This window comes from Artibeus jamaicensis, unplaced genomic scaffold (assembly GCF_021234435.1).
Source record: "Artibeus jamaicensis isolate MK-2021 breed Jamaican fruit bat unplaced genomic scaffold, CSHL_Jam_final contig_391, whole genome shotgun sequence".
In the NCBI taxonomy this organism is placed as follows: domain Eukaryota; kingdom Metazoa; phylum Chordata; class Mammalia; order Chiroptera; family Phyllostomidae; genus Artibeus; species Artibeus jamaicensis.
In genome coordinates, this window is record NW_026521814.1 from 11,957,398 (window position 1) to 11,984,625 (window position 27,228).

General features: G+C 34.6%; 1 protein-coding gene across 2 annotated transcripts; it reads left to right on the top strand.

Annotated features, from left to right (window-relative positions):
* SCRN3 (secernin 3) lies at window positions 1–27,228 on the top strand. 2 transcript variants are annotated; one of them, XM_053665216.1, is made up of 7 exons: window positions 1–165; window positions 1,543–1,724; window positions 2,167–2,366; window positions 4,693–4,905; window positions 20,818–20,980; window positions 21,954–22,134; window positions 24,911–27,228. In XM_053665216.1, exons 1-7 carry the CDS (start codon window positions 7–9, stop codon window positions 25,079–25,081), a joined length of 1,269 nt encoding a protein of 422 aa, XP_053521191.1. In that variant the 5' UTR covers window positions 1–6; the 3' UTR covers window positions 25,082–27,228. The 2 variants fall into 2 exon arrangements, with proteins under 2 accessions (XP_053521191.1, XP_053521192.1); XM_053665217.1 differs by having other exon boundaries at window positions 77–165; window positions 1,596–1,724.

A 27,228-nucleotide genomic window follows, 5' to 3' on the forward strand; every position in this document is an offset into this window, starting at 1 on the left:
TAAAAAATGGAACCTTGTTCCTGTGACACTTTCGTGGCATTACCTCCAGCAACAGTTGAAAATAGGATAATTTTTGGAAAAAATTCAGATAGACTCTGTGATGAAGTACAAGAGGTAGTTTACTTTCCTGCAGCAGTGCATGATAACCTGAGAGGACATCTTAAGGTAGGTAAAGTACATATTTTGTTAGTAATATGCTTCTTTAAAAATATCATAAAGTTTTTTCTATTATTAGCTAGCTATTTTGCAGATACTATAAAAGTTACAAATTCAAGAATCTAAATTTGAAAAATAATTTAAATCAGAAGTAGACGCTAGCCTTTTATGATTTGGAGGAAGGTAAAATAACAATATAATAATAGTTAATTTTTGGTCAAATATTTGAATACTTACTATATGTGAGTGTGTTAAATAGAACAGAGTTTAAAAACCTGCAGTCAAGCTTAGAGTTTAGTAGAGGAATTGTAACTAACCCCATTATAAAGTGTAATGGTCTAAATTTGAAATTTAAGAGCAGCAAGCTGTGACAGCAGTGCAAAAGGAATAATTAATTCAGATTAGGGGTGAAGGAAGGCTTTACCAGGAGTTTGGTGGACAAAAAGGATTCTGATTGGTGTAGAATAGGAAAAGTTATTCCAGTTTCTGGAATCACAGTTTTATTTTCTGGGAATAAGATTTTTATTGGGCCCAGTTAAAATACTATCAACATGAATTTTATGTAGCCATTTGGTAGAATTAAAGGATTCTTTCAATTTTTAAATTAAAATTCCACTTAACATGGACATTAAAGTTGTATATTGTACTTTAATTGCTAACATGTTTTTTAGATTTCATTGGTATTCTAATATATTAAATACTAGATGTTTACTGTATACTAGGCCAGTTTTTCTTTGGTTGTGACTGTTTATTCATCTTAGGTCTCTTTCCACTTTTGTCTCTTTATATTTAAATCTAGCCTATCTTGTAAACCAGTGGTTCTCATTCTTTTCACTGCTGTGGACATACCAGATGGATGGGCTTCTGTGACAATAGCCTGTATTTAAGGGCTACCATGTGGAACTGATATCACTAACCAAGCAATACTGGGCATTGAGATTAAGAACTGCTTCCTTGAGCTTCAACTCACATATATCCTCCTTTACAAAATGTTTAAAAATTTCACAGTTAGAAACCATCTCTTTCCTGAGCTTCTATTAGCTCATCTGCCTTTTCTTCATGGCCCTTATACTTTATGTTTTGTTGTATCTTAGTGTACAAGTCTTAGTTTCTTAAAAGATCTGTGTCTGATTTCATCTTTTAACAAAGTACTTTATAATAGGAAATGCTCAGCAAATATATGACTTGAATAAATGCTTCAGGGTCACTTCTGAGTAAGTCATTACCCATGTTGTGGGTAATGACTTTATTATTGAAATCTTCAATTTAGTTATAATCGCTCATCTCTTTCATAACGGTTGTGCTTTCCAATTGATTTTTAAGATTCCAGACTTTGACAACTTTTATTTCTTGGTTTTATGGTTGTTGCTATGACTTTCTTTACAGTGTACTTACATAGAAATTGATCAAGTTCCTGAAACATATGCTGTTGTTCTCAGTCGCCCAGCTTGGTTATGGGGAGCAGAAATGGGAGCCAATGAGCATGGAGTTTGCATTGGGAATGAAGCTGTCTGGGGAAGAGAAGACGTTTCTGATGAAGAGGCGCTACTGGGCATGGACCTTGTCAGGTTATTTTTCTGTTATATTTTTTGCACTATAGAACTTGTCTAAATTTTAAATTTTGGTGTAACTTTTACATATTTCATTTTTCTTGGACTTTGATACTTCATATAGTTTATGTGAAAAATGCTGTAAAGTACTGGAATGCAGTGTAAAGACTTTCAAATATCATTGATTGGGAGAGGCTACCTGAGGGTCAGAGATGAAGTAACTTGACAAAAAATTACCAAGTTGGAACTTGAACATTGACCTATTTGACTCCACAGTCTTTGTTTTCAGTTGCAAACTGACTTCAGGAGGAGCAGTTTTGGAGTTGGATGTTAGTTTATCTGTTAACTTGAAGAAATATTTATTTTGAATATAGGCACAAAATCTCATATGCATTGAACTATTTAAGCAAAATAATGGGAATTTATTTTTGTTCTAAGAACTTTAATATTTTTATTTTAGACTTGGCCTTGAAAGAGCTGATACAGCTGAAAAAGCCCTTGATGTCATTGTTGATTTATTAGAAAAATACGGCCAGGGTGGAAATTGTTCGGAGGGTGGCATGGCCTTTAGCTATCACAACAGTTTCCTGATAGCCGATAGGAATGAGGCCTGGGTTCTGGAGACTGCAGGGAAGCACTGGGCGGCAGAAAAAGTACAAGGTATGGACGACTTTTCATCATTTGTTTTACAGTTAATAAATGCCCCCTTAATTGCAGACATTGCATTTAATTGTCTTTCAAGATTTATAATTTGGTGTACTGAAGGTTGAACTACAGGGGAAATGAAAAAATTGTAAAGAACATACAATGAGAGCACTATAAGGAGCTTTCTTGAAAAGGAGACATTATTTCTTTTTCATGTCTTTAATATAAAATTTAAAAACCTGTATATATTTTCTGTACAGTAGCTGTTGGCCGTTTTATAGTGCTTTCCCAGTTTTTAATAATTCCTTACAGTTTCTTTCTCTTTTTAACTTTGGGCTGAAGTGCAAAATTTCATCATGTGTGGGGATAGCAGTAAGAAAGGGGAGTGGTATTGAGTGGAGATGGATGTTTGTGGGGTTAGTGGTTGGAAACCGTATGTTGGTACAATAGTAAAGTGTACAAAAATTGGTAATTGGTATAAGAGTAAAATAACACAATTTGATTGTTTTAGAATTCTTTGCTTTGTTTTCCATGGTTTCTTTGTGATCATATATTCCTCTTATTTTTCAAGTGAGAAAATCTGTATATGTGAAGTGAAGTACTCAAGGCAGTGGGTGAAAGCCTTAGAACTTAAATCTTCCCATCCGGACTCTCAGTTCAGTGTCCTTTCACTAGAGTACAGTCCTGCGCTCAAGCACGATCACATACTTCTTGTGTACATGCCTCCTGGGTCTCATGGTTTTACAAGGGAGATAAGATACCCATATGAAAATATTAAATGATACGTAAATGATACAGACACACAGATGCTGTAAACATTTAGAGAAGTAAAAGTCACCATGAGCCAGAGGAGTTCAGAAGGGCTTCATGAAGGTAGCCTTGAGCTTTGGAGGATTTGGATGTTATTTTTCACAAATGTTGCCAGTTTTAGTGGACGTTTTATATTTTTGCATGTATGTTTACTAATACAACAGTAAAAAAAATACATTTAATTGAATTTAGACTATTTTTCTTATTATGATAATTGCCCTGCTTGTATCATTAGCACTTTTTATTTTATGAAGTGTGCCACATGCAAGAGAAATGAATAAATGTATTCTTCTGAAAAAGATAGGCCCAACCCTGACTGGAGCTGGTTGGGAGTCATTCTGTAAAGTGAGGGGTCAGCATCATTAACCACTAGGGGAAAGCAAACTAAAATCACAATAAAGTATCACTATACTTCTCTCAGAATGGTTAAGATAAAAAATGACAGCACCAAATGCTTGTAAGAATGTGGACACTGAATCACTGATTCAGGAGCTGTAACAATGTACAGCTACTCTGGATAACAGTTGGGCAGTTTTTCAAAAAACTAAACATGCCACTACCATAAAACCTAGCAATTGCAGTAGTATGCATTTGCCCAGAAAAATAAAAGCTTACAATCTCACGAGAATCTGTACATGAATATGTATAGCAGCTTTTTCCATGATGGCCAAAAACTGGAAGCAACTCAGATGTCCTTTAACTTGTGAATGGCTAAACAAACTATTGTACATACATACGATAGAATACTACTCAGCAATAAAAAGGAATGAACTGCTGACACATGTAATAACCTGAATGAATCTTTAGAGAATTATACTGAATGAAAAAAGCCACAAGGTTATATACTGCATGATTCTATTTATATAACATTCTTTTTTAAAAGATTTTATTTCTTTATCTTTAGAGGGGAAGGGAAGGAGAGGAAGAGAAATATCAATGTATGGTTGCCTCTCATGCATTCCCTGCTGGGAACTGGTTTGCAACCCAGGCATGTTCCCTGACTGGGAATCAAACTGTGATCCCTTGGTTTGTGGGCCCACGCTCAATCCACTGAGCTACACCAGCCAGGGCTTATATAACATTCTTAAATGACAGTTGTAGAAATAGATAACAGATTAGTGGTTGCCTGGGTTTCGTAAGGCACTTGGGGTGGAAGCCAAGTAAGTGTGGCTATAAAATGGCAACCCGAGTGATCCTTGTGGTGATAAAAATATTCTACATCTTAACTATATCAACACCAATATTTTGTTTGTGATATTATAAAGGAGTTACAATTGGAAGGAACTTGGTAAAGTGTATACAAGATCTCTCTATTACTTCTTAAAATTGCATGTGGATCTATATCAAAATAAAGAAGTTTAATTTAAAAAGCAATTCATTTATCTTTTTGAATATGTAATAGATGCATATGATAATGCAATTTAGAAGTGTATGTTCACATTTAAATAGTGATTAAGAATCATAATGTACAGATAGCTACATTATGTTAAATATCACTTTTCTTCTCCCTTTACCTCTTCCTTGAAAACAGAGGGAGTTCGTAATATTTCTAATCAGCTTTCAATAACAACGAAGATTGATCGGGAACACCCAGACATGAGAAACTATGCTAAACAGAAAGGTTGGTGGAATGGTACAAAGGAGTTTGATTTTGCGGCAACATACTCTTATATCAACACAGCCAAGATGATGACTTCACCAGGCAGATACTGTGAAGGCTACAGACTTCTGAATAAACACAAAGGTAATCATTTACATAATATCAAAATGAAAAATTGTATTTTGTGTAGATATAATATGGGTATGATCAAAGTGTTTTTGAGAGATTACTCTTAGTAAAGATATAGTTTTATTTAAACTATAAACATTGTGATATTGTAAGCTATTTTTTAAGACGACTGAAGGGCTGTATAATTATGACAAGGTAGTGACTCTGTTTTCAAGGACAAGTTTGAATTTATAATTCTCAGACCCTTTTTTCAAGTTTTTACTAATGTTCTTAAATCCAAATGAGGATTGCTTTTCTTCTCAAAGTTCATTGGAACATGAAAACAGAGTTCTTGGACTACAGCTGTTGTTTCTTTCATTTATCTTTGATAATATAATTATTGGTTATTAATTATAAGGGGGGAAATAATTACTGGTTATTAATTATAAGGGGGAAAAGCAGAAATAATCTGCTTTTAATTATAATATATAGTTCATTAACATTTAGTGTAAGCTAGTTCTGTTTCTAGATAAGATGGTATAAATACATTCCATTTTGTCTCTTCCTCTGAATGTAACAAAAAAATGGGAAACACTCCATGCAGCAGCTGTCTGAGGATTCTTGAAAATAATAAAGGACCAGGAAATAAGAGAAAGAAGCCAAAACTCAAAATAGGAATGATCTAACAATGAATTTCATAGTTTTTTCCTTCTATATCACTCAGCCTGGCTTCAAATAGTGTGGCTCCTGGATATGCGCACTGGGTGTGAACACACAGTGGATGAAAAGTCACAAGACATAATGCTGTAATCCAGATGACACAGTCCGAATCAGTCAGTACGGGCTGGGGCCAAAGTAGGTTTACAGTTGTGAGTGTGCAAAATGCAGTTCAGTCTTGTATTATTATTTATTATTGTATTATTTTGCATGTGAACAGCTGTAAGCCTATTTTTGCCCCACACTGTATATGGAAAATCAAGAAAACATCAACAACTCATAAGGAAAAAGACTATTAACAAGTACTAATATGTACCAACCAGAAGATGATATAGGTGTTGAAATCACTAGACAAAGACATCAGAGCAGCTATTTTTAAAGGTGATATGAATGGCAAGGTAGAGCCTCTCAAGGGAGAACTAAAGCTATAAAAAAGAACTGAGTGGAAATTTTATCATTGAAAGACACAGTAATTGAAGTAAAAAATTCATTGTTGGGCTCAATAGAAGATCAATTTGATAGGGGACAGAATCAGTGAACCTGAAGGTAGATCAACAAAGAGAAAAAAATGGAAACAAACCAAAACAACAGAGACACGGGACTGTGGAATATTACCCAAATGTCTAAAAACTCACATCATTAGAGTCTCAGAAGGAGAGAAGAGTTTGATACAAATATATTTTTTGAATACATAATGGATGAAAACTTCTCAAAATGGCAAAAAATTTAAACTTACAGATTCAGGATAGCGAACCCCAAACAAGACAAACCCATATCCATGCCAGAATACACACACCTCTGAAAGAAAGAGGGGAAAAAAATTGAAAGTAGCTAAGAAAACAACACATAATGTACAGGTTCATTACAAACCATTATGATATAAGGCAGTGAAAAAATATTTTTAAACTTCTGAAAGAAATGATCTATCAACCCAGTATTCTATATCCAGCCAAAATATTCTTCAGGAATGGAGGGAAAAGAAAAATATCCTGACATGTAGGAAAATTAGGCAGCTACTTTGTTGCCAGTAGTCCTGTGCTAAAGGAAATGCTGGAGAAGTGTTGTAGGTAGAAGGGATGTGCTACCAGAGGAGAACATGGAACTTTGGGAGTGAAAGAACCACAGAAACGGTAAATATTGGGGTAAATATTGCTAAGTTTCGCCTCTTAAGATCTTAAAAAGTGTCTGGCAGTTATGCACAATTTACATCTCTCTCACTCTCTTTTTTTTACAATTTAACCTACTTTTAAAAAATTTTATTTTTTAGAGCAGGGAAGGGAGGGAAAGAGAGGAAGACAAACATCAGTGTGTGGTCGCCTCTCATGCACCCCCCACTGGGAACCTGACGTGGAATCCAGGCATGTGCCCTAATCTGGGAATCAAACCTGGGACCCCTTGGTTTGCAGGCTGATGCTCAATCCACTGAGCCACACCAGTCAAGTTTATCTGCATTAGTTTTATATCTCTAGTAGTGAACAGTGGATTCACCATGTTTTCATTGTTGACTTAACATATCACACAAACACTTGGAAATAAATCTACATTTGACCCTTGAACAACACAAGTTTGAACTGTGCTCTTTTCCCTCTTTTATATTCAGTTCCTACTAACTCTTAAAAATAATTTCTAATGTATCCTTGTCTCTTTGTTTCCAAATAATTCCAGAAAACTTACTTTTTTCCTTTTTTAAATATATTTTAGATTATGCCATTATAGTTGTCCCATTTTCCCCCTTCATTACCCTTCATGCTGCACACCCCCTTTGCCCACATTCTCCCCCTTTAGTTCATGTCCATGTGTCATAAGTTCTTTAGCTTCTACATTTCCCACACTACTCTTGCCCTCCTCCTATTTTCTCCCCACAATCTATGTTACTTATTCTCTGTACCTTCTCCCTACCTCTCCTCCTCCCACTCCCCTGTTGTAACCCTCCATATGATCTCCATTTCTGTGCTTCCACTTCTGATCTGTCTGCTTAGTTTGCTTTTGTTTTTAGGTGTGGCTGTTAATAATTGTGAGTTTGCTGTCCTTTCACTGTTCATATTTTTAACTCCTTTTTCTTAGATAAGTCCCTTTAACATTTTATGTAATAAGGGCTTGGTAATGATGAATTCCTTGAACTTGACCTTATCTGAGAAGCACTTTATCTGCCCTTCTATTCTAAATGAAAGCTTTGCTGGATAGATCAATCTTGGATGTAGGTCTTTGGATTTCATGACTTGGAATACTTCTTTCCAGTCCCTTCTTGCCTGTAAGGTCTCTTTTGAGAAATCAGCTGACAGTCTGATAGGCACTCCTTTGTAGGTGACTGTCCCCTTATCTCTTGCTGCTTCTAGACTTCTCTCCTTCATTTTAATCTTGGGTAGTACAATTATGATGTGCCTTGATGTGTTCCTCCTTGTGTCCACCTTCTTTGGGACTCTCTGAGCTTCCTGGATGTCCTGGAAGTCTATTTCCTTTGCCAGATTGGGGAAGTTCTCCTTTATTATTTGTTCACATAAGTTTTCCACTTGTGGCTGTTCCTCTTCCATTCTGGTACCCCTATAATTCGGATGTTGGAATGTTTAAAGATGCCTTGGAGGTTTTTAAGCCTCTCCTCATTTTTTCGAATTTTTGTTTCTTCATTCTTTTCTGGTTGGATGTTTCTTTCTTCCTTCTGGTCCACTCCATTGATTTGAGTCCCATTTTTCTTTCCATCACCATTGGTTCCTTGTGCATTTTCCTTCATTTGATTTAGTGTAGCCTTTATTTTTCCATCTAATTTGCTACCAAAATCAACCAGTTCTGTGAGTATCCTGATCACTAGTGTTTTGAACTGTGCATCTGATAGGCTGGCTATCTCTTGGTCGCTTAGAAGTATTGGCTCCTGGGCTTTGAGTTATTCTTCTGCTTGAGCCATAATGTTTTTGTCTTGTTGCTACTGTTATGTATGACGGGCTAAAGCTTAGGTGTTCACCAGGGTGGGTCAACCCAGTTGCTGGGTTGTGACTGGGGGAGGGGTCAGAGAGGGAGTGATGGTCTTTGTTCTGTACTCTCTCAGATTTTGGTCCCCTCTGCCACTTCCCACAAGGAAATTGGGCCCTTTGGGTGCTGGTTCCCGGGTGGGTGGGTTTGTATGCATTCTAGGACCCTGTGGGTCTCTCAAACAAACTCTCCTGTGAGGCTGGAAGCCTCTCCCAGCACCTCAACCCCCAAAAGTTTTTCCAATTGGTGGTTTTAGGCTTTATTTCCCTGGTGCTGGGGCCCTGTGTTGCACAGTCTGTCTCACTGCCCATTTTTTGCCTGGTTTATCTGCGCTTGAATGTGTGTCCTCAGTCAGCCAACTGTCTCGTGCACCTTGTTTCCTCCTCGTACCCGGTTCTGCCAACCACTGCCTCTTCCTGCCAGGACCCCTCTCAGCTGGCCACCAACTCTGCCCCTCTTACTGGTCTGGATGAATGGTTCATTGTAGTCAGACTTTGGTACAGTTCAATTTTCTGTCTGTTTTGGTTGTGTTTTTGTTTCCAAATCTTTGTTGTCCTTAAATTTGGTGTGTGAGGAGATACAGTATTTCCACCTACACTTCCATCTTGGCTGAAAGTCCCAAGAAAAATAACTTTTATTTAAGAGGATTACTAATTTGCATATAACTGCTAACATGGTCAGTCCATTAATAAGAAAATATGATATATCTTCCTACACGTGAAGTATAGAATAATTCTTTAAAGCAGTTCAGAAGCAACTACTCATAGATTACTCAATGATTGATACTTGCTTCCCAGGAATTCATTAAACAAATTATGATATGTTAGTTATTTAGTATGGGAGAAAAAAAGTTTGTGACAGTGTTTTTAGAATCGCCTAACATCATTGTTTTTGATGTATTTAGTACCTTATATTTTGATTTTCAGAAGTATGTTTTATCATTTGAAAATTTTTATATAAAGTTGTTTTAAAGATTTTATTTATATTTAGAGAGAGGGAAAGGTAAGGAGAATGAGAGGGATTGAAACATTAATATGTGTTTGCCTCTTGTGCACCCCCAACTGGGGACCTGGCCTGCAATCCAGGCATGTGCCGTGACTGGGAATCGAACTGGCAACCCTTTGGTTTGCAGGCCTGCACTCAGTGTACTGAGCTACACCAGCCAGGGCTCTATAAAGTTGCTTAATGTTACCATAGTTTATCATTTTATAGATTATTTAAACTATATTTTTTCATGTGGATAGGTATATAGAAAATGCTAAAATGTTATTATCTAAAATCTAAGGATTTTAGTTTTAGACTAATTACTGGAAAAGTAGACAGGAGTAGCAGTTGCAGGAACACCTACTTCCATTTGTTAAAAGCATGTCAAGGGCTAGACACTGTTTAAGTGATTACATTTCATCTTCAAACAACCGTGTGAAGTAGGTATTATCTTCATTTTACAAATTAGGAAATTGTGCTCTTCATTTACCTCCTCTCTGAAATTGGAAAAAAAAGGTGGACTCTCTTTCTTTGAATTTCTCTCAGCACCTAGTCTTGCACTAGCATGTTGTGTGTACTTAATAAGTGTTTTTGATTAAAATTTAAAAGGATTGCTTTAAATTATAATTTTCTCACAGTTTAACAAAGATTACTGTTGTGCACTTTTTTTGGCAATAAACTTAAGTCTTCAGGACATAAAATTAGCAGGCCTTCTTAAAAAATGAAAACAACACATAATTAAAGTGGAGAGGAAAATGCCAAGAATCTTAAGGTTTATGGTAATTAAATAAAAGGAAGAAAAATAGAAATGACTACAAATTAATTAGGCACTGCATCATAATAATTAATTCTATTTTATTTAACTACAAAATAATTGAATAATATATTTGAAATGTACATATGATTATAGCAATAGATGTACCTGACAGGAAACTTATTTTTCTCCCCAAGTTTAAAGTACAGTTCATCCAGCTTTTTGTTCTTTGCCAAAAAAATAAATGTCTTTCCAGCACTTTTATAGAAAATTGTCTACTAGTACATTATGGTTAATTTTTTCTATGATTTTTCTCGGTGGAAGAGCTTAGCTCTTCTTTCCAACTACCCCTGTCTGATAGCTATTAACTGTGCTGCATATATATCCAAATCGTATCTATATTCACTCATGTATTTTAAATAACTAGTTTAAATTGCAGTGAATGGCACCCTGTGTTTTGCATTCATTTCAGTAAACCTGCCACTGCAGTCTCAATACTTATTCAATGCTTGCTAGTGGATTACTTACAGCTATCCTACTCAAGTGATCATATAAATCCTCCTTTCATTTTGAGAATTGTAGGTTTTGAATACAGAAAACATTTTCATAATACCTATATTATTGCAGTGTTATGGTTCTGACACTGTTTTCATTTAAACTTGCCATTTATAGGAATTTAGATTTGAATCATTTTAAAATCTCAGTGGGTGCAAAAGCCCTGTGTTTGATGGGTGTGGATGGTAGGCTTTTGCTTTAATGTTTAGTTTCAATATTAAGTCTTGTTTTCAGTTACACTTTTTTCCCTCTCCTGTATTCTTTTTTAAATTTAACAGAAAGATATTACTCCTGTAATGAGTATTTATAAATTACTTTTCTTGAATTCGAAGTCATAGCTATACTATGGAGGAAATGAAAATTTGCTGTTAATATAAAACAGTTGGTGGGTGGAACAATAGATTATTTTATATGAAAGTCAATTTTATTTTAATTTGAAATGTTAAAAATTCACAATTTGGGTACAGACTTGCTGTAAGCCTTTTTCTTTTCATTTTCCCCACATATCACGGGAATGGGGGAAACTGTTGCTTTTCACACTCTCTTTGTCTTTGTGAATTATTTTACTTTTTTATTCCTTTACTGTCATTGTAATAGGATTTTGGGAGAGAGGAAACAAATACTTGTGGTCAGCCAAATGTGTTAAATGAAAATTATTTGTTTTTTAGATTTAATTTCAATACAGTAATTAAACATTTCCATATAAGGTATCTGAAAATATCTGATCACAAGACTATATGTTTTTTAAAATAACTGTACTTGTTACAGTGTAGTCTACTGTGTTCATTACTGTTACAGGCATACCTCGGGTGTATCACAGGCTTGATATTCATACTCAAGAAAGTAAATATTGTAATAAAGTGATTCACACCAATTTTTGGTTTCCCAGTACATACAAAAGTTATGTTTACATTATACTGTAGTCTGTTGAGTGTGCAATAGCATTATGTGTAAAATTCAATGTATATACCTTAATTAAAAATAGTGTATTGCTAAAAAATGCTAAGTATCACTTGAGCCTTCAGAGAGTCATAATCTTTTTTTGGGTGGTTGCCACAAATCTTCAGTTTGTAAAAAAACAAAACATTTGTGAAGTGCAATAAAACAAGGTATGCCTGTATTAAGAAATTGATACCACTTGAGGGTAACAAGAGACTGGAGTATTTAATAAATGGGGGGCATAATAGTAGAGGAGTTAAAAGCGTAGAGCTGGACTTTTGCTTCTGGTTTTGAAGGAGTTGCTGGCAGTAGTCTAACCTCCCCGCAAGAATAACTATAAGAAGTGGAGGAATGAGAGCTGTTGTTTGAAGGCATGAGTGAACGCTGAAAATAGGACATGGAGGCCTGGATTGTGGAGACTGAGAAATGACTGTTTATAGGGTGAATAGAGCCTGACTTTTTAGTCACAATTTCTCCTTAAAGCAATTGTTGACTTCTAAATAGCACATTATAGGATGAGATACTGAGAAACCAAGCAGAAAGCAGTTACCTATGAAACTAAGTAGAGATTTTGGAAGTCTCACAGTACTTTAGGGACAAAAATTGAATTTGATTGCCTACCAAGAAGAGGCCTGGGAAATACCCCAGGCTGTTAGACCCCAGAAAGGATACATCTTAGAAATAAGAGCAAACAGGGAATAGACCAGTCTTAACTTGATCAATAGGTAATATGCCTATTCTATCTGCTTGCCAGAAGACAGTTAAATCTATTCTGGAGGAAAATATCATGCAGAGTCTCTACAATTTTCATATACAGTGTCCAACTACCAATAACAAATTATGAGACATGCCAAGAAGTAGTTCCAAATGACTAAAAACCAAGAAAAAGCATACAGTAGAAACCGACCCATGGGTTACCCACACATTAGCTTTATCAAATACAGACTTTCAAATGGGTATGTTTTGTATGTTCAAGAAAATTAGATAAAAAGATGGAGAATTTCAACTGTAATCTATAAAAGAGAACCAAATGGAAATAATCACACTGTAAAATTATAGTAAGTGAAATTACAAACTCATCAGATTGATTTAGTAACGGATTAGACATAGTAGAAGAAAAAGAGTGAACTGGAAGATCAGTAGAAAAGATCCTGATTAAAACAGATATATAAAAGTTTGGAGAATGTCGACAAGGGTGTGAGAGGCATATGGGACTCAGTGAAGAGGTTTCACATCTGTGTAGTTGAAGTCCCAGCAGGAGAGAGGGAATATGGAGGGACAAAAGCAATATTTGAAGAGAGAGTATCCTGGAATTTCCCCAAACTAAAAAATGTCAGTAAGCCACAGCTTCAAGAAGTTCTACAAATCCCAAGGAGGATGAATAAAAAGAAACTATACCTGGTACATCAGTAAGATTGCTAAAGGGGGAAAAACAGAAAATCTTCAAAACAGCAGAGGAAAAAATGTATCTTCCATGAAGCAATTATGACTGATAGCTAATTTTTCAACAGAAGGTAAAAGAATCCAGGAGACTGTAAAATGACACCTTTAAAGTGATGGAGAAAAAATAACTATCAATTTAAAACTTTATACCCAGGGAAAATATCCTCCAAAAAATGAATTTGAAATACAACTGAGAGAATTCATCACTAGCTAATTGGCACTAAAATACTAAGTGTCATTCGTCAGGCAGGAAAAATGACCTCAGAAAGGAGCAAGGTAAGCAAGAGTGCATGAAGGGCAACAGAAACAGTACACACATGGGTATTGACTGTTTAAAATAATGGTCTTATCTGACCAATGGTCACAGCTACAGTGTTCAAAATCTTTTGCGCATGGATTTTATGTAGTACTGAGATTACGCTTCCTACAGGCTGCTCCTGGCCTGTGACTAAGTATCAGGGAGACCAAGGCAGGCCCGTTACTGGGCTGCATGAGGCTCCTCTGGTGGTTGACTTTGGTCCAAGATCCCTGATAGTTTTGCCAAGCTTTCCTTAGATGGGATGGCAGTCTAGGATGTTTCCATCTGACCTTCATTTCCTCTCTACTAAACCCAGGTTCAGACTTGCATCACAGTTTCTCGCACAGGCACTTTCCCTAATAAAATCTTTGTTATTTAATACCGTGTGGTGGTATCTGCTTTTCAGAAGACCCAGATACTACCAGAATGCAGTAAAGTTAAATGTGTGAGAATAGCACAAAAGATAGGTGACTATAATTAAAGTATTGTAAGATCTTGGTGTTAACTTGGTGATAAATGGTGAAGAGCTGATTTAAAACAAACTGTGATAAGTTAAGAGAAATTAATAAAACAATAAATGAATGTATAAATAATAAGCTAAAGCATAGAAATACAGTAATAAATACTTGAAAAGTTCAAGGGGAAAAAGGAGAAAAAGGGACAAAGTATGAGATAGTTGGAATGAATAGAAACTAGTAATAAAATGGTTGACCTTGTTCCATGTGGAATTTGTTCTTACATGGTTTCTAGCACTGATATTGTGCTTTTAGAAAGGTCATTTGTACTGTACCAGAAATGTATCAACACCTCATATTTATAGTTTTATTTTGTAAATTAAAATATTGGTTCATCTGGAATTATTTTAAAATAATGTATGAATTAGGACTCCAGCTTTTTTACCCACCCCTCAGGGTGGGTAAAATGATTTGCCAGCAATCTCAGCGCCACTTATTAAATGAATTATCTCTTCTCTACTGATTTGAAATGCCAACCAACTGTATCAAATATAAATACCTAAGTACACCCAAGTATAAATTAGATTACAGTGTTTTGTCCAGTTTTGTGTAGAACAGTATACGTGTACATAGTAAGCGCTCAATGCTTATTGAGCCAAAGAACAATACAAGTAAAATGTACAATGTTTTTTTAATTTTTTACTTCATTTTTTTAGGATTTCATTTATTTTTAGAGAGAGGGGAAAGCAGGGTGAAAGACAAGGAGAGAAACATCACTGTGCAGTTGCCTCTCTTGCACTCCCTACTGGGGACCTGGCCTGGCCTGCTGCCCAGGGATGTGCCCTGACCGGGAATCAAACCAGCAACCCTTTGGTTATCAGGCTGCCACTCGATCCACGGAGCCACACCAGCCAGGGCCTGCTTTTTAAAAATATGGTGAAACAAATACCTCCTATTACTGTTTTTGGTTTTTTTTTTGTTTTGTTTTCAGACTTTTCCTGGCAATCCTTGAATGTTCATTTTTCCAGATGAATTTTACCATAAGTTTATTCAACTCTTCCCCCCACCCCCAAATCTTTTTGAAATTTGATTGGAATTGAATTAAAACTGTAGATTATTTTTAGAGGAGAATTGACATCTAGTGATACTGTCTTCCTATTCAAGAACAAGATATGTTGTCCATTTATTGAAAATTTCCTTTGTGTTCATAAGCAGACTTTTATAGTTTTATTTGTTTAGGTTTTCTATATTGACTTTTATTTGTCATTAAAGAAATGTTTTTTTTGAGAACTTACTCTGTGCTAGGCATGGGACCACATAGCAGCAGACGTGTTTAATCTGGTCTGTGGCCTTTTGGAACATAGTGACTAGTACAGGGGAGCACATAGGCAAGTAACAAATGATATTGTTTGCCATTTAGTTGCTTCTAATCTTTACCACTGTAAATCATGTTGCAGTGAACATCTTTGCTCATTGAATTTGTCTGCATTTCAATGTCTCTAGTAACAATGTCTCCATTTCTCTGCTACAGATCTTAAATAAATTGTTCCTAGTGAGGACTTATTTTCAAAATTTTAAATTGTTTTAATTATTTTTTGTGTGTAGATCTTGTATTCTGTGACCTTGCTAAACTAGCTTACTTCTGGAAGGTTGTTTTTTGGGGTTTTTTTTTGTAGATTCTTTGGGATTTTCTACGTAGACAATCATGTCATCTGAAAATAGAGACAGGTTTAGTTCTTACTATTCCATCTGTGTGGGGTGTTTTTTTTTGTTTTTTGTTTTTTGCCTTATTATGCTGGCTAGGACTTCTAGTAATATACTAAGAATGGTGAAACCAGGTATCCTTGCCGTGTTCTTAGTCTTAAGGGGAAAGCATTTAATATTTTACTATTACGTATAGTGTTAGCTGTAACTTTTTGTAGATGCATGTTATCAACTTTATTTAGTTGAAGAAGTTTCCCTCTATTCCTTGATGCTGAGAGTTTTTATCATTAATAGATATTGAAGTTTGTCCAGTGTTTTGTTGTTGTCAATTAATATGATATTTTTCTCCTTAAGTCTATTAATGTGTGAGGTTACATTGATTTTTGATATTGTAATCTTGGAATAAATCCATCTTGGTTTGGTATATAATTTTTTATATATTGCTGGGTCCTATTAATAATGTTTTGTTGGGGTTTTATGTCTATATTTATAACATATATAGGTCTGTTGTTGTAGTTTTGTTTTGTTTGTATTGTCTTCGTTTGGTTTTGGTTTCAGGGTAATACTTGTTTCATAAAATGAGTCAAGAACTGTCCCCTCCTTTTTTACTTTTTGGAAGAGATTTGTGAACTGGTCATTATTCCTTAAGCATTTGATAGATCTCTGCAGTGAAACCATCTGGGCCTGCAGATTTCTTTCCTGGGAATTTTATTTCTTTTTAATTTTCATTTTAAAATATATTTTATTGACTATGCTATTTCAGTTGTCCCAATTCTTCCCCCTTCCCCACCTCCAGCAATCTGCCCCCCTAGTTTATGTCCAGGAGCCAAGCATGTAAGTTCCTTGGCTTTTCCATTTCCTATGCTATTCTTAATCACCCCTGTTCTATTTTTACCTACCAGTTATACTTCTTAATCCCCACACCATTTCCCCTATTCTCCACTTCAAATAACCCTCCAAATGAACTCCACATCTCTGATTCTGTTCCTGTTCTGGTTGTTTGCTTAGTTTGTTTTTTTATATTCAGTTGTTGATAGTTGTGAGTTTATTACCATTTTAATATTCATAGTTTTTAACTTCTTTGTCTTAATTAAGTCTCTTTAACATTTTATGTAATAAGCTTGGTAATGATGTACTTCCTTTAGTTTCACCTTGTCTGGAAAGCACTTTATCTGCCTTTTCATTCTAAATGATAGCTTTGCTAGGTAATCTAGGTTGTAAGTCTTCACTTTTCATCACTTTGAATACTTCTTGCCAGTCCCTTCTTGCCTGCAAAGTTTCTTTTGAGAAACCAGCTGATAGTCTTATGGGAACTCCTTTGTAGATAACTCTGCTTTTCTCTCGCAGCATTTAAGATTCTTTATCTTTATCTTTAACCTTTGGCATTTTAATTATGAAGTGTCTTGGTGTGTTTCTCTTTGCGTCCAACTTGTTTGGGACTCTCTGTGCTTCCTGGACTTATGTGTCTGCTTCCTTCACCACATTGGGGATGTTTTCCTTCATTACTTTTTCAAATAAGTTTTAAATTTCTTGCTTCACCTCTTCTCCTTCTGGCATCTCTATGATTCAGATGTTAGTACATCTGGAGATGTCCCAGAGGTTCTTTATATTATCCTCATTTTTTGTTTGTTTTTTTTTTTAATTCTTGTTTCGTCTTGCTATTCTGGTTGAATGCTTATTTCTTTCTTATACTCCTAATTGTTGATTTGAATCCCAGCTCCCTTCCCTTCACTGTTGGTTCCCTGTAGATTTTTCATTATCTCACTTAGTGTAACCTTCATTTCTTCCTTTATGCTGTTGCTGTACTCAGTGAATTCTTTGAGCATCCTGATCACTAGTGTTCTGAACTCTGCATCTAATAGGTTGGTTATGGCTGTTTCATTTAGTTCTTTTTCTGGGGTTTTGTTCTGTACTTTCTTTTGTAGCGTATTTCTTTGTTTCCTATTGAATGAGTTTTGGTAGTGTGTGCTCTTCAAAGAATTGGTGCCTTTCTTCTAAGTTGTCAATGTATGTGTATGTATAGAGTTATTTGTAGTATTTTATTACTATGCTTTTAGTATCAGCAGAGTCTGTCCTGATACCCCTATTTTATTCCTGATATTGATAATGTAATTTGTGTCTTCTCTGTTTATTAGTCTATCTAGAGGTTTGTCAATTTTATTGATCTCTTCAAAGAAAGAGATTTTTGTTTCATTGATTTTCCTCTATTCTATTATCATTTTCAGTTTCATTGATTTATGGTTTTATCTTTATTACTTCTTTTTACTACTTGCTTTAGGCTTATTTTGCTCTTTTTCTAGTTTATTAAGGTGGGATCTTAGGCTACTGATTTCCACACTGACTTTTAAGTTTTTCTCTGGAGAAATATATATATATCTTTTGCTGGTAATGTGAATGGGATATTTTTCTATTAATTTTGCTAATTGGTTGTTTTTGATCTCTGAGAAAACTGTTGAGTGTTTTGATTTATTTAATGGAACACTTTAGTGATATCCTATTGCTTTTATAGTTTTACTATCCATTCTCTTGGGTTTTTCAGGTAGGTAATTATATGTCAGTGGTCCTATGTTAATTTTCTAGTAGAATTATACTTTTAGAAATATAGACTTTGTACAAACAAATAAAATTAGGCCATATAAGAAAAATGGGAAAATGTACTTTCTAAAAAATGACCTCATTTTATTCATGTATCAGCTGGTTGATGAAGCAAAGATTGTAGAAAGCTAGGATGAATAGAAGGAGGGATGTCTGTTTTATCTGAGTTTTCAGTTTAATGCCCCAAAGTTACAAGGGTTGCATAGGGAAGGAAAAGTTCTTAAACATAAAGATAATCACTGATGAACTGTCTATTTATAAAATTAGTCCTCATTCAAACATCTTTCCCTGCTTAATACTATTTTTCTTCTACTTTACTGTCTGCACTTTTGTTTGTTAATGATTATTCAACAACACAAAATAAAATGCAAACCGAAAGTCTTATAAAAGAGGCAAGATTTCAAGAAGTCCATGAAAGTTATTTTGGATAACCACTTAAGTCAAATGCAAAGCTATTAACAAAATGGGCAGAGAGTTATACCTACCAAGAACTGAAGAAAAAACTGAGTACAGTAACATGACAGAGTGCTTCAAAATAAAATGATTTGAATATTAAGGAATTAAGGCAGGAACTTGAGAAATGTGATGAAGTTCTCCAATATTTTTGCAAAAATTATCTTTATGATCATGCTAGAATAGTTAAGTAAAGTTGCATCCTTTACCATTTTGTTGGAAAAATATACTTGAGCTTTGGCTTGTATGGCTTAGTGGATTGAGCGCTGGCCTGAGAACCAAAGGGTTGCCAGTTTGATTCCCAGTCAGGGCATATGCCTGGGTTGCAGGCCAGGTCCCCAGTGCGGGGCATGCAAGAGGCAACCACACATTGATGTTTCTCTCCCTCTCCTCTCCCTCCTTTCCCCTGTCTCTAAAAATAAATAAATAGAATCTTTAAATATATATATATATATATATATATATATATATATATATTTGATTCTTTCTTTGTTCTATGAACATATTAAAATTTTAACCTAAATTTTGTCAACTATAAGCTTATATAAATGCATTTTTGTAATATGTTTGTTTTATTTTAAAGACTTCATCATTTGCCTCCACTATTTACCATGAAGTTTTGGTTCTCATTTTAAATATGTTGCTTTAAGTGGCTATTTTTTGGTACCAGTTTTTTTTCTCATACTGAGAATTTCTTGTATTTATTCAAAGGAAAGCTTTTAAACCTGTTATGAAACTCTTGAGGAAGGATTCTTTTTGAATTGTCAACTTTGCTTACCTCAACTGAAATTTGAATCAGGGGACCTTCACTGTTTATATTCATAAATCTATGCCTGTGTTTTATCAGTATCTGTCTGCTTATTTTTCTCTTCATTGCCTAGAACAGTTTCTGGCATTAGAAGGGACTCAATAAATATTTGTTGAATTAATGAAAAGTAAACAGAGAAAAATCCCATTCTTGTGTTCAGAGACTTTATAATCTAATGGCAGAACTGGGACCAATACAGGCAAATGACCAGGAATGCCCATGGGTGGAGAGGAAAGGGTCATCTAAGTAGTAAGCTTAGTAGTAAGTTTGCCTCTGAAGGAGTTTTAGTTTGATTCAGGAGGAATGGAGAGTCATAAATTTTAGAGAAGATAATTATGACATATGGGAAGTTTTGACTACTTTTGGAGGACTTAATCATGTGGGGTTAAGATTATTCATCTCATCATGATGTAGTTCTACATCTTTGACTATGGATATGAGTAGCAAGGAGCAGACCTGACTGAAGGCTTGAGAGTCTTTCAAAATTTTTTTATAGAAATACCTTCCAGATACAGAATTCTGAGGCTCTTGGTAATCATGGGCTTACTGTGTTGGCTAAAGAAAAAAAAAAGATTAAAATTTTTTTCTTAGAAAAATCTCCTTAAGTATGAAACTTTACTTATTAAATCAGAAAGTAGAATATAATACCATCTGTTTTTTATCATACACAATGGACACATAAAATTTTATAGTCTTGCATAATTATGCACATACAAATTCCATTAACTAATAATGTCTTTCATATGTCTCTATTCCTACAATTCACACTTTTAAATAAGAGTATTAATTTCAGGCACATTAAATTATTACAGAAAAAATAATTTGTTATTTTGTAAAGAACATTTTGAATAAATAGTATTGGAAACTAAAGACAATATTATTCTCTTCATCGTTGCTTCCCAGAATGGATAAACTCAAAATATTGATATCATCTGTTCATTGCTAACTAAATGTACCTTAAAATTTTTTGTAAGGGCAGTGAGCTTGAATATAATTTTTCATTATTGATTCGGTCTACTTAGGAAGTTACTTAGATTTTTCATGTGCTGTAATGGTCTTGAGAGTATGTATTTCACATTTAAAAAATACTTTTCTGGCAATAGTGTAATAGTCGAATCTAATAGTTATGATGCAAGGTTTGTTTACAGTCAGTCTCTTAATTTATACCTAGACCAATATCTCATGTTATATATTACCAGTAGAGAAAGTAGTTCATATTTGCAGGATACTAACTTGCAAATTTATGCATATTTGATGGTTTTAAAAATTAATTCCCTAGGAAGCATAACTTTTGAAACAATGGCGGAAATTCTCCGAGATAAACCGAGTGGCATTAACATGGAGGGAGATTTCCTGACCACTGCAAGCATGGTTTCCGTCTTACCTCAGGATTCCAGCCTTCCTTGCATTCACTTCTTCACCGGGACTCCTGATCCGGAGAGGTAAAGTCACAAAGTACTATAAACCAGCAAGGGGTCAGGAGGCAGGGTTGAGTCTTCAGTCTGTTGGTTGTGTCAGGTTAAATTTTGGTTACACAAATACAAAAATAATTTTTGGATGCATTTTCTGTTCAGGTTTTAGCCTGCCATTTCTATACATGCATAATTGCCATAACTATTCTTATTTTTGCTGGAAGAAATGTTAATAGTTTCTTGTATGCAGCCATCCCTACATCCTCTTTTCCTAAGTGTATTGAACATTGTCAAGAGAAGAAAATAGACAGATTTTCTTATGCAGATTTCAGCATTGTATTAGATGATTAATCAGAGTTAATAAAAAGAGTGAATGATGTAATGTGCTAGATTTAGATGGTTGCTTATGCATTCATATCTAGAAAATACATGTATGTAAAACTTAAAAATATCAATAGGTCAAGTTTAGTAGGATTTGTATAGACCATCTTGATTTAAGTCATTAGTATCTCTCACAAAACTTAATGCACATTACACTCAGAAATGACCTCATACTATCTTTCGGTATTATAGTCTGTCATATTATTAAAGATATTTTCAAGAAAATAGAATGAACCCTGTGAACTCCTTATTAATACTGCTGCTGATTTTCATCCAAAATCTTAATCCTCAATCCATCACATTGAGAACTGTTTTTACCCTCCAATTATGATGTTTGTAGCAGAAAATGATGAACTATAATTTCACTTGACACTGTTTATATGCCAGGCCTTTTGTTAGGTTCATGGAAATACAAAGCTAAATAAGCATGGTTTCCTGCCCCAAAGGAGATTCCAGTGTGTCAGGGAAGACAGGCATGTCTATAACTAGTATGCCAGAAACATGTTCGTATGTAACAAATTAATAGAAACTTCTAACTAGAGGGAGCCTTACAAGATTTAGAATAATGTTGAATATTTTTATATCCCCACATGACAGTTTAATAAAAGACTTTTTTTTCTAGATCTGTTTTTAAGCCTTTCATATTTGTGCCAAATATTTCACAACTATTGGACACCAGTTCACCAACAATCGAATTTGAAAATCCAGTTAAAAAGAAGCCACATTTTAAGAGTAAGCCTGACAGAAGACACCCACTTTACCAGGAGCATCAACAGGCATTGAAAGTAATAGATAATAAAGAGGTATGATTAGATTACATCCTGCATTTTATCATTAGAATAGTTTAAAATGTGAATCAATTCATATTTTGAATTTTAGCTTTCTTTCCCTCCATATACAAATAGGTTTAAAAATAGTTTAGATGCTTAGACTATAGTAGAGCTCTATTATTTCCTCTCTTTGGTTAAAAAATGGTTAAGAATATGTTGTGAATCTTCTAGAGGGCTGTAGTATATTAAACATAATATCAATAGCTACTTGTTACTAAGCATTTATTATACACCAAGCACCTTGGTACTATTATATGTAATATTCATTTAACCTTCACAACCTCTTTATGAGGTAGGTACTACTATCATCTCCATTTTACTGATAAGGAATCTGAGACTTGGAGAGTTTAGTAGCTTAGTTAATATATATCTCACACCAAAAATTACAAAGCTGCTGGAGGGCAGTTGACCTGGTCTCTTACCTAATGTTCTTAAGCATGCAGCTTCAGTGTAATTTAATTGTAAGTGCTTTAAGACTTCATCTTCTTAAAATAATCCTAATGACTTGGAATTTTAAGAAACTATAAATGCTTATCACTTAAAAATGTAAGCAATATAGAAGATTAATATATCACCCAGAATCTTATCTCCAGAAATAAGGAGATGTGTTTTGGAGGGGGCAGATAGATAGATGGATAGACAAATAATTTTATACTATCCAGACCTCTTCTGCCCTCTTCCCTCTCTTCCCCAGAGAAAAAAATAGAAAGAAATGGAAGGACTGCTGCCTAAAGACTTTTAACAGAACCATCACCTGATTCCTTGCAATAAAGGAAAAGATTGGCCATTGCACACATTTTCTCAGCTGTTTCTACCAACTTCTCATTTTTACTGCCTATAATTTTTTACTTCATCAATTTCTCATTTTTATTGCCTGTAATTTTTTTTTTACTTCATGTGCATTTACATTCTATCTACATTAAGTGAATTACATGCTTTTTCCTCTGGGCAATTGTACATTTACTTTTGTCTTCAGTATGTTTGCAAAGTTGACATGCCTCCCCCACCTCATTCTTGCTTATGCTTAAAGTGGAGAGCTCTCTCCAGACCTCCTATTTGCTATGAATTCTTGCTTTATCTGGGCCCAGTTTTCACTCCCCATCTACAGTGTAAACACTTTCTGGAGCCTGGTGGCATGGAGTGAGCGGCAGGTGTTTTGTTCCAAGAGTCCACTATGTGCTGACCAGGGCCCAGTCTATTGGCCAGACAGGTGTCATCCACTCCCTGGGCTCGGTTGTCCTCCAGACTCAGCACAGCGGAACGGACGAGCTCTCTGGTTTTTCTTGTCTTTGCTCCAGTTCCTCAGTGTTATGTTTCTAGAGCATCTGCTCTGGAGGGGTTTTCCCTCACTCCTCCTCGCTGAGTGGCCACCCCACTGTGCACTCTGCTAATGAGAGCTCTCTAGAGTTGTCAGCTTCCTTTCACCCTCAGTGTTGCTTCTGGAGGTGAGTTTTGTAGACTTACGAAATGTTTGTTAAATGAAATTGCTGATTGGCTTTTTTCTAAGTAATGCTGAGATAAAAATTTAAAAGCTGTTACTCTTTTAGGCTTTCTTTGATGAGCATGAAACATAGAATTTGACGGTAGAAGTGACAAAAAGCTGGGTTTTAGTCCTAATTTGGCAGATAACTACTTTTGTGTTTAGGGACAGTCAGTCCTACTTGCAGTTTTAATTTACATTTCCCAATTACTAAGGAGGTTGAAAATTTTCTCATTTGTTTATTGGCCATTGTTATTTCCTCCTAAGACTTGCCCGTTCTTTTCCTTAGCCTATTTTTTAATTGATTATTAGTTGTTTTTGTCTTTTGCCTCAAAGAGGCAAACTGTGTGAGTAGTCTTCATTATATTTCAAATTTTTAATATCACTTTGTCATTTGACTTTTTTGTCAGAAATTTTTAATTTAGTTAATTACACTTGTTAGCATCTTGTTGTCCTTTAAAGCCTTTGATATCATGCTTCAGAAGGCCTGCCTGACCTCAAGATCCCCATAACTTTTGTATTTTCTGCCAGTATGTGTTTGAAAAATAATTTTGTCCTTTAATTCATCTGGAATTTATTTTGGTGTATGCTGTGAAGTAGGGATTCTAACTTTGTTTTCCAAAGAGGTGAACAATTATTCCAATACCATTTATAGGCAAAATGTTTTTTTTCTCCACTGACATGAAACACAATTTCTTCAGGAAAAAAAATGCCTACAATTTCACGTCAAGTCCATGTTAAGGTTAAGTATCTTTGTTTTGTGGAGGTCTGCCCCATAATGGTTCAAAGTTTAAAAATTATGCTCACTTTCTAAGTAACTTTCTTATCTTTTAGTTGCTCCTTCCCTTGAACATTACTGTTCTATTTTCTTTGTTTAATTTGATAATATGGTTTGTAAATATAGATGATCCATATTCATAAAAATATCTCAGCCTCAATTTTCAGAATTCCCATACATAATTAATATCAAATTTTCAAGTGCCCTGTTTTTCTCTTTTAGTTTTCTTGCTTATAGACTAATCCATTATAATTATTCTTGTCTTTCTACTAAAAATAACTAATAATTTGGGGTTAATACATGAAATCAATCCAGAGCAATGATTTTTTCCAAAATAATTTTATTCTTTCTGTATCTAAAGAATAGGAGAAGGGGAACCAAATCAGAAGTCAAAAACAGAATGAAGAAACCTTATCTGTAGAGGTTGTTTGGAATTTGGTTGGACTTGTATGTTTGTGTATGTTTATTTATTTTTATTTTTAATTTTTCAGGAAAAAGCCAAAATAATGTTGGACAACATGAAGAAACTGGAAGAACAACTATTCAAAGAGATGGAATCAATCCTTGAAAGCAAACATCTTGATGTGGATAAAATTGTTAATCTTTTTCCTCAGAGTGTAAAAGATGAAATTCAGATATATAAGTCAAATATGAGTTCTTAATGATCATATAAATTGTCAGCAATCTTCCTCAAAGTCAGAATCAATCACCTTGGTAAATGATATAAGCCTAGTGTGAGCAAATATGATATTCTTTAATAGCATTCAAGTGATAGCTTGATTATGAAAACTGCATGTACTTACTGAAATAGTGAGACAGAAAATAACATTGGAATTAGACACATATCATGGGATGGCCAGTTATTACATCAAGTACTGGCCTGTGTTATTTTGTTTGTAGCTATAATAACTTTCTACAAATCACACATATTCAATTCTGCATAAAGTATGAAACATTAAAATAATGCATGGATTTGTTTATGCACTATCTCAATTATGAGAAAGATTTTTCCTTAGTAATGAAATATATTGTCTCACATATTGAGTTTTTTTTATGTGTGTGTGCTTTCGGCAAATATTAACCAGTTCTAACAAAGTATTCCAGTTTACACATTAAATCTTACTATAGTGTGTGAATTCTGCAAATGTACTTTTATTAAACTCAAACATAGTTTTGTCAAGACTTGGGTGACCATAAGCCTTTAGCTCTAATTATCTAGCTTTTTTTTTTTTTTTGGCCATACTCTTTAGTAGGCTTTTATGTTAATATTTTTAGAAGAGCTTGTCTGGGAGATTAGGAAATAGGACAAGGAACCAAGACCATAGGAGATACCCTTTCTGTCTCAAATTTCTCTCATCTTTTACTTCTGTTCACTCAGTGAAAACAGAAACAGAAAGGACATAGTAACAATAAAATAGAATTATTAGTGTATTATGAATATTAAGAACATTTTAATATATAATGTATTATGAACATTATAAATGAGTAATAATATCTACCCAAAGCTTGCAAAACTTGGTTAAATTACATAGAGATTACCAGGTAAGACTCAAAGTTGCAAATATAAACAAAAGAAAAATCCAACATAAAATAACACTATATACAATATTTAATGGTTTCTAGAAATGTTCATTTTACATATTTGATTACATCATCATGTTTATTAATTGTTATCATTACAACTAGGATTATTACTAAGGTCATTATATTTAAAGAGTGCCTAGGAAACTATTTTTAAAACTTCTCTCATAAAATTATAATCTGACTGATCTTGCTGTTCTTTAGTACAGGGCTGCTCTTAAAGAAAAGATATCTGTCTCAAGTCCTCAGTTAATTCTGTTTACCTCACATGCGATTCAGTGACAGATTTTCCCTAAATCGGTCAGCCCCCATGTACCTCCTCCCTCTCTCCTTTTTAGTGTGTGAGGAACTAAGGGTCAGCAGTGTCCTGATTTATCCAGGGACACATATTCGTATTTTATTTTTCTCTCTAAGGCCAGCCTGTTTTTACTTTTTATTTTGACACCACCTGAGACCCAACTAGCACCATCTCTCACTTGGACAGCTACAGTTAACTGGTTTTCTTCTACACCTGTGTTTGGTCTTTATCTCCGTCTGTGTGAATTGGTGTAGCCAGAGTGATGATCTATTAAAAACGTGAATTTGATCATGCATTTTCATCCTAAAACTTAAAAATAAGACCTTATTTTTTAGAGCAGTTTTAGGTTTAGAGCAAAACTAAGCAGAAAGTACAGAGTTCTTGTACCCCCTGTACCATTTCCGCCCCCCAGCCCCCACTATCAACATCCCATGCCAGAGTGGTACATTTGTTCCAACCGATGAACCTACAGTGACACACCATCGTCCCTCCAAATCCATAGTTTACATTAAGGTTCCCTCGTACTTCTTATGGGTTTGGACAAATGAGTAATGGTATACATCCATAATTATAGTAGCATACAGAACAGTTTCATTGCTCTAAATATCCTTAGTGCTCTACCTGTTTATCCTTCCCTCTCCCTGACCCCTAGCAATCACTGTTCTTTTTACTGTCTCCAGTTTTGCCTTTTCCAGAATGTCATATAATTGGAATCGTACAGTATATATATAGCCTTTTCAGATCGATTGGCCTTTTCATTTAGTAATATTCACTTAAATTCCTCCATGTCTTTTTATGGCGTGATAGTGTCTTTCGAGTGCTGAATAGTATTCCATTGTCTGCATAGCTTGCCTGCTGATATCCACTACTGAAAGACATCTTGGTTGCATCCCTCTTTTGGCACTTATGAATAAAGCTGCTATAAACATC

What these genes read in the sequence shown, in the direction of transcription:
- SCRN3 (XM_053665216.1), top strand. Translation starts at nt 7, where the DNA reads ATGGAACCTTGTTCCTGTGACACTTTCGTGGCATTACCTCCAGCAACA. An exon ending in GGGACTCCTGATCCGGAGAG is followed by an intron (nt 20,981 to 21,953) that starts GTAAAGTCACAA and finishes TTTTTTTTCTAG; the next exon opens with ATCTGTTTTTAAGCCTTTCA. An exon ending in AAGTAATAGATAATAAAGAG is followed by an intron (nt 22,135 to 24,910) that starts GTATGATTAGAT and finishes TTAATTTTTCAG; the next exon opens with GAAAAAGCCAAAATAATGTT.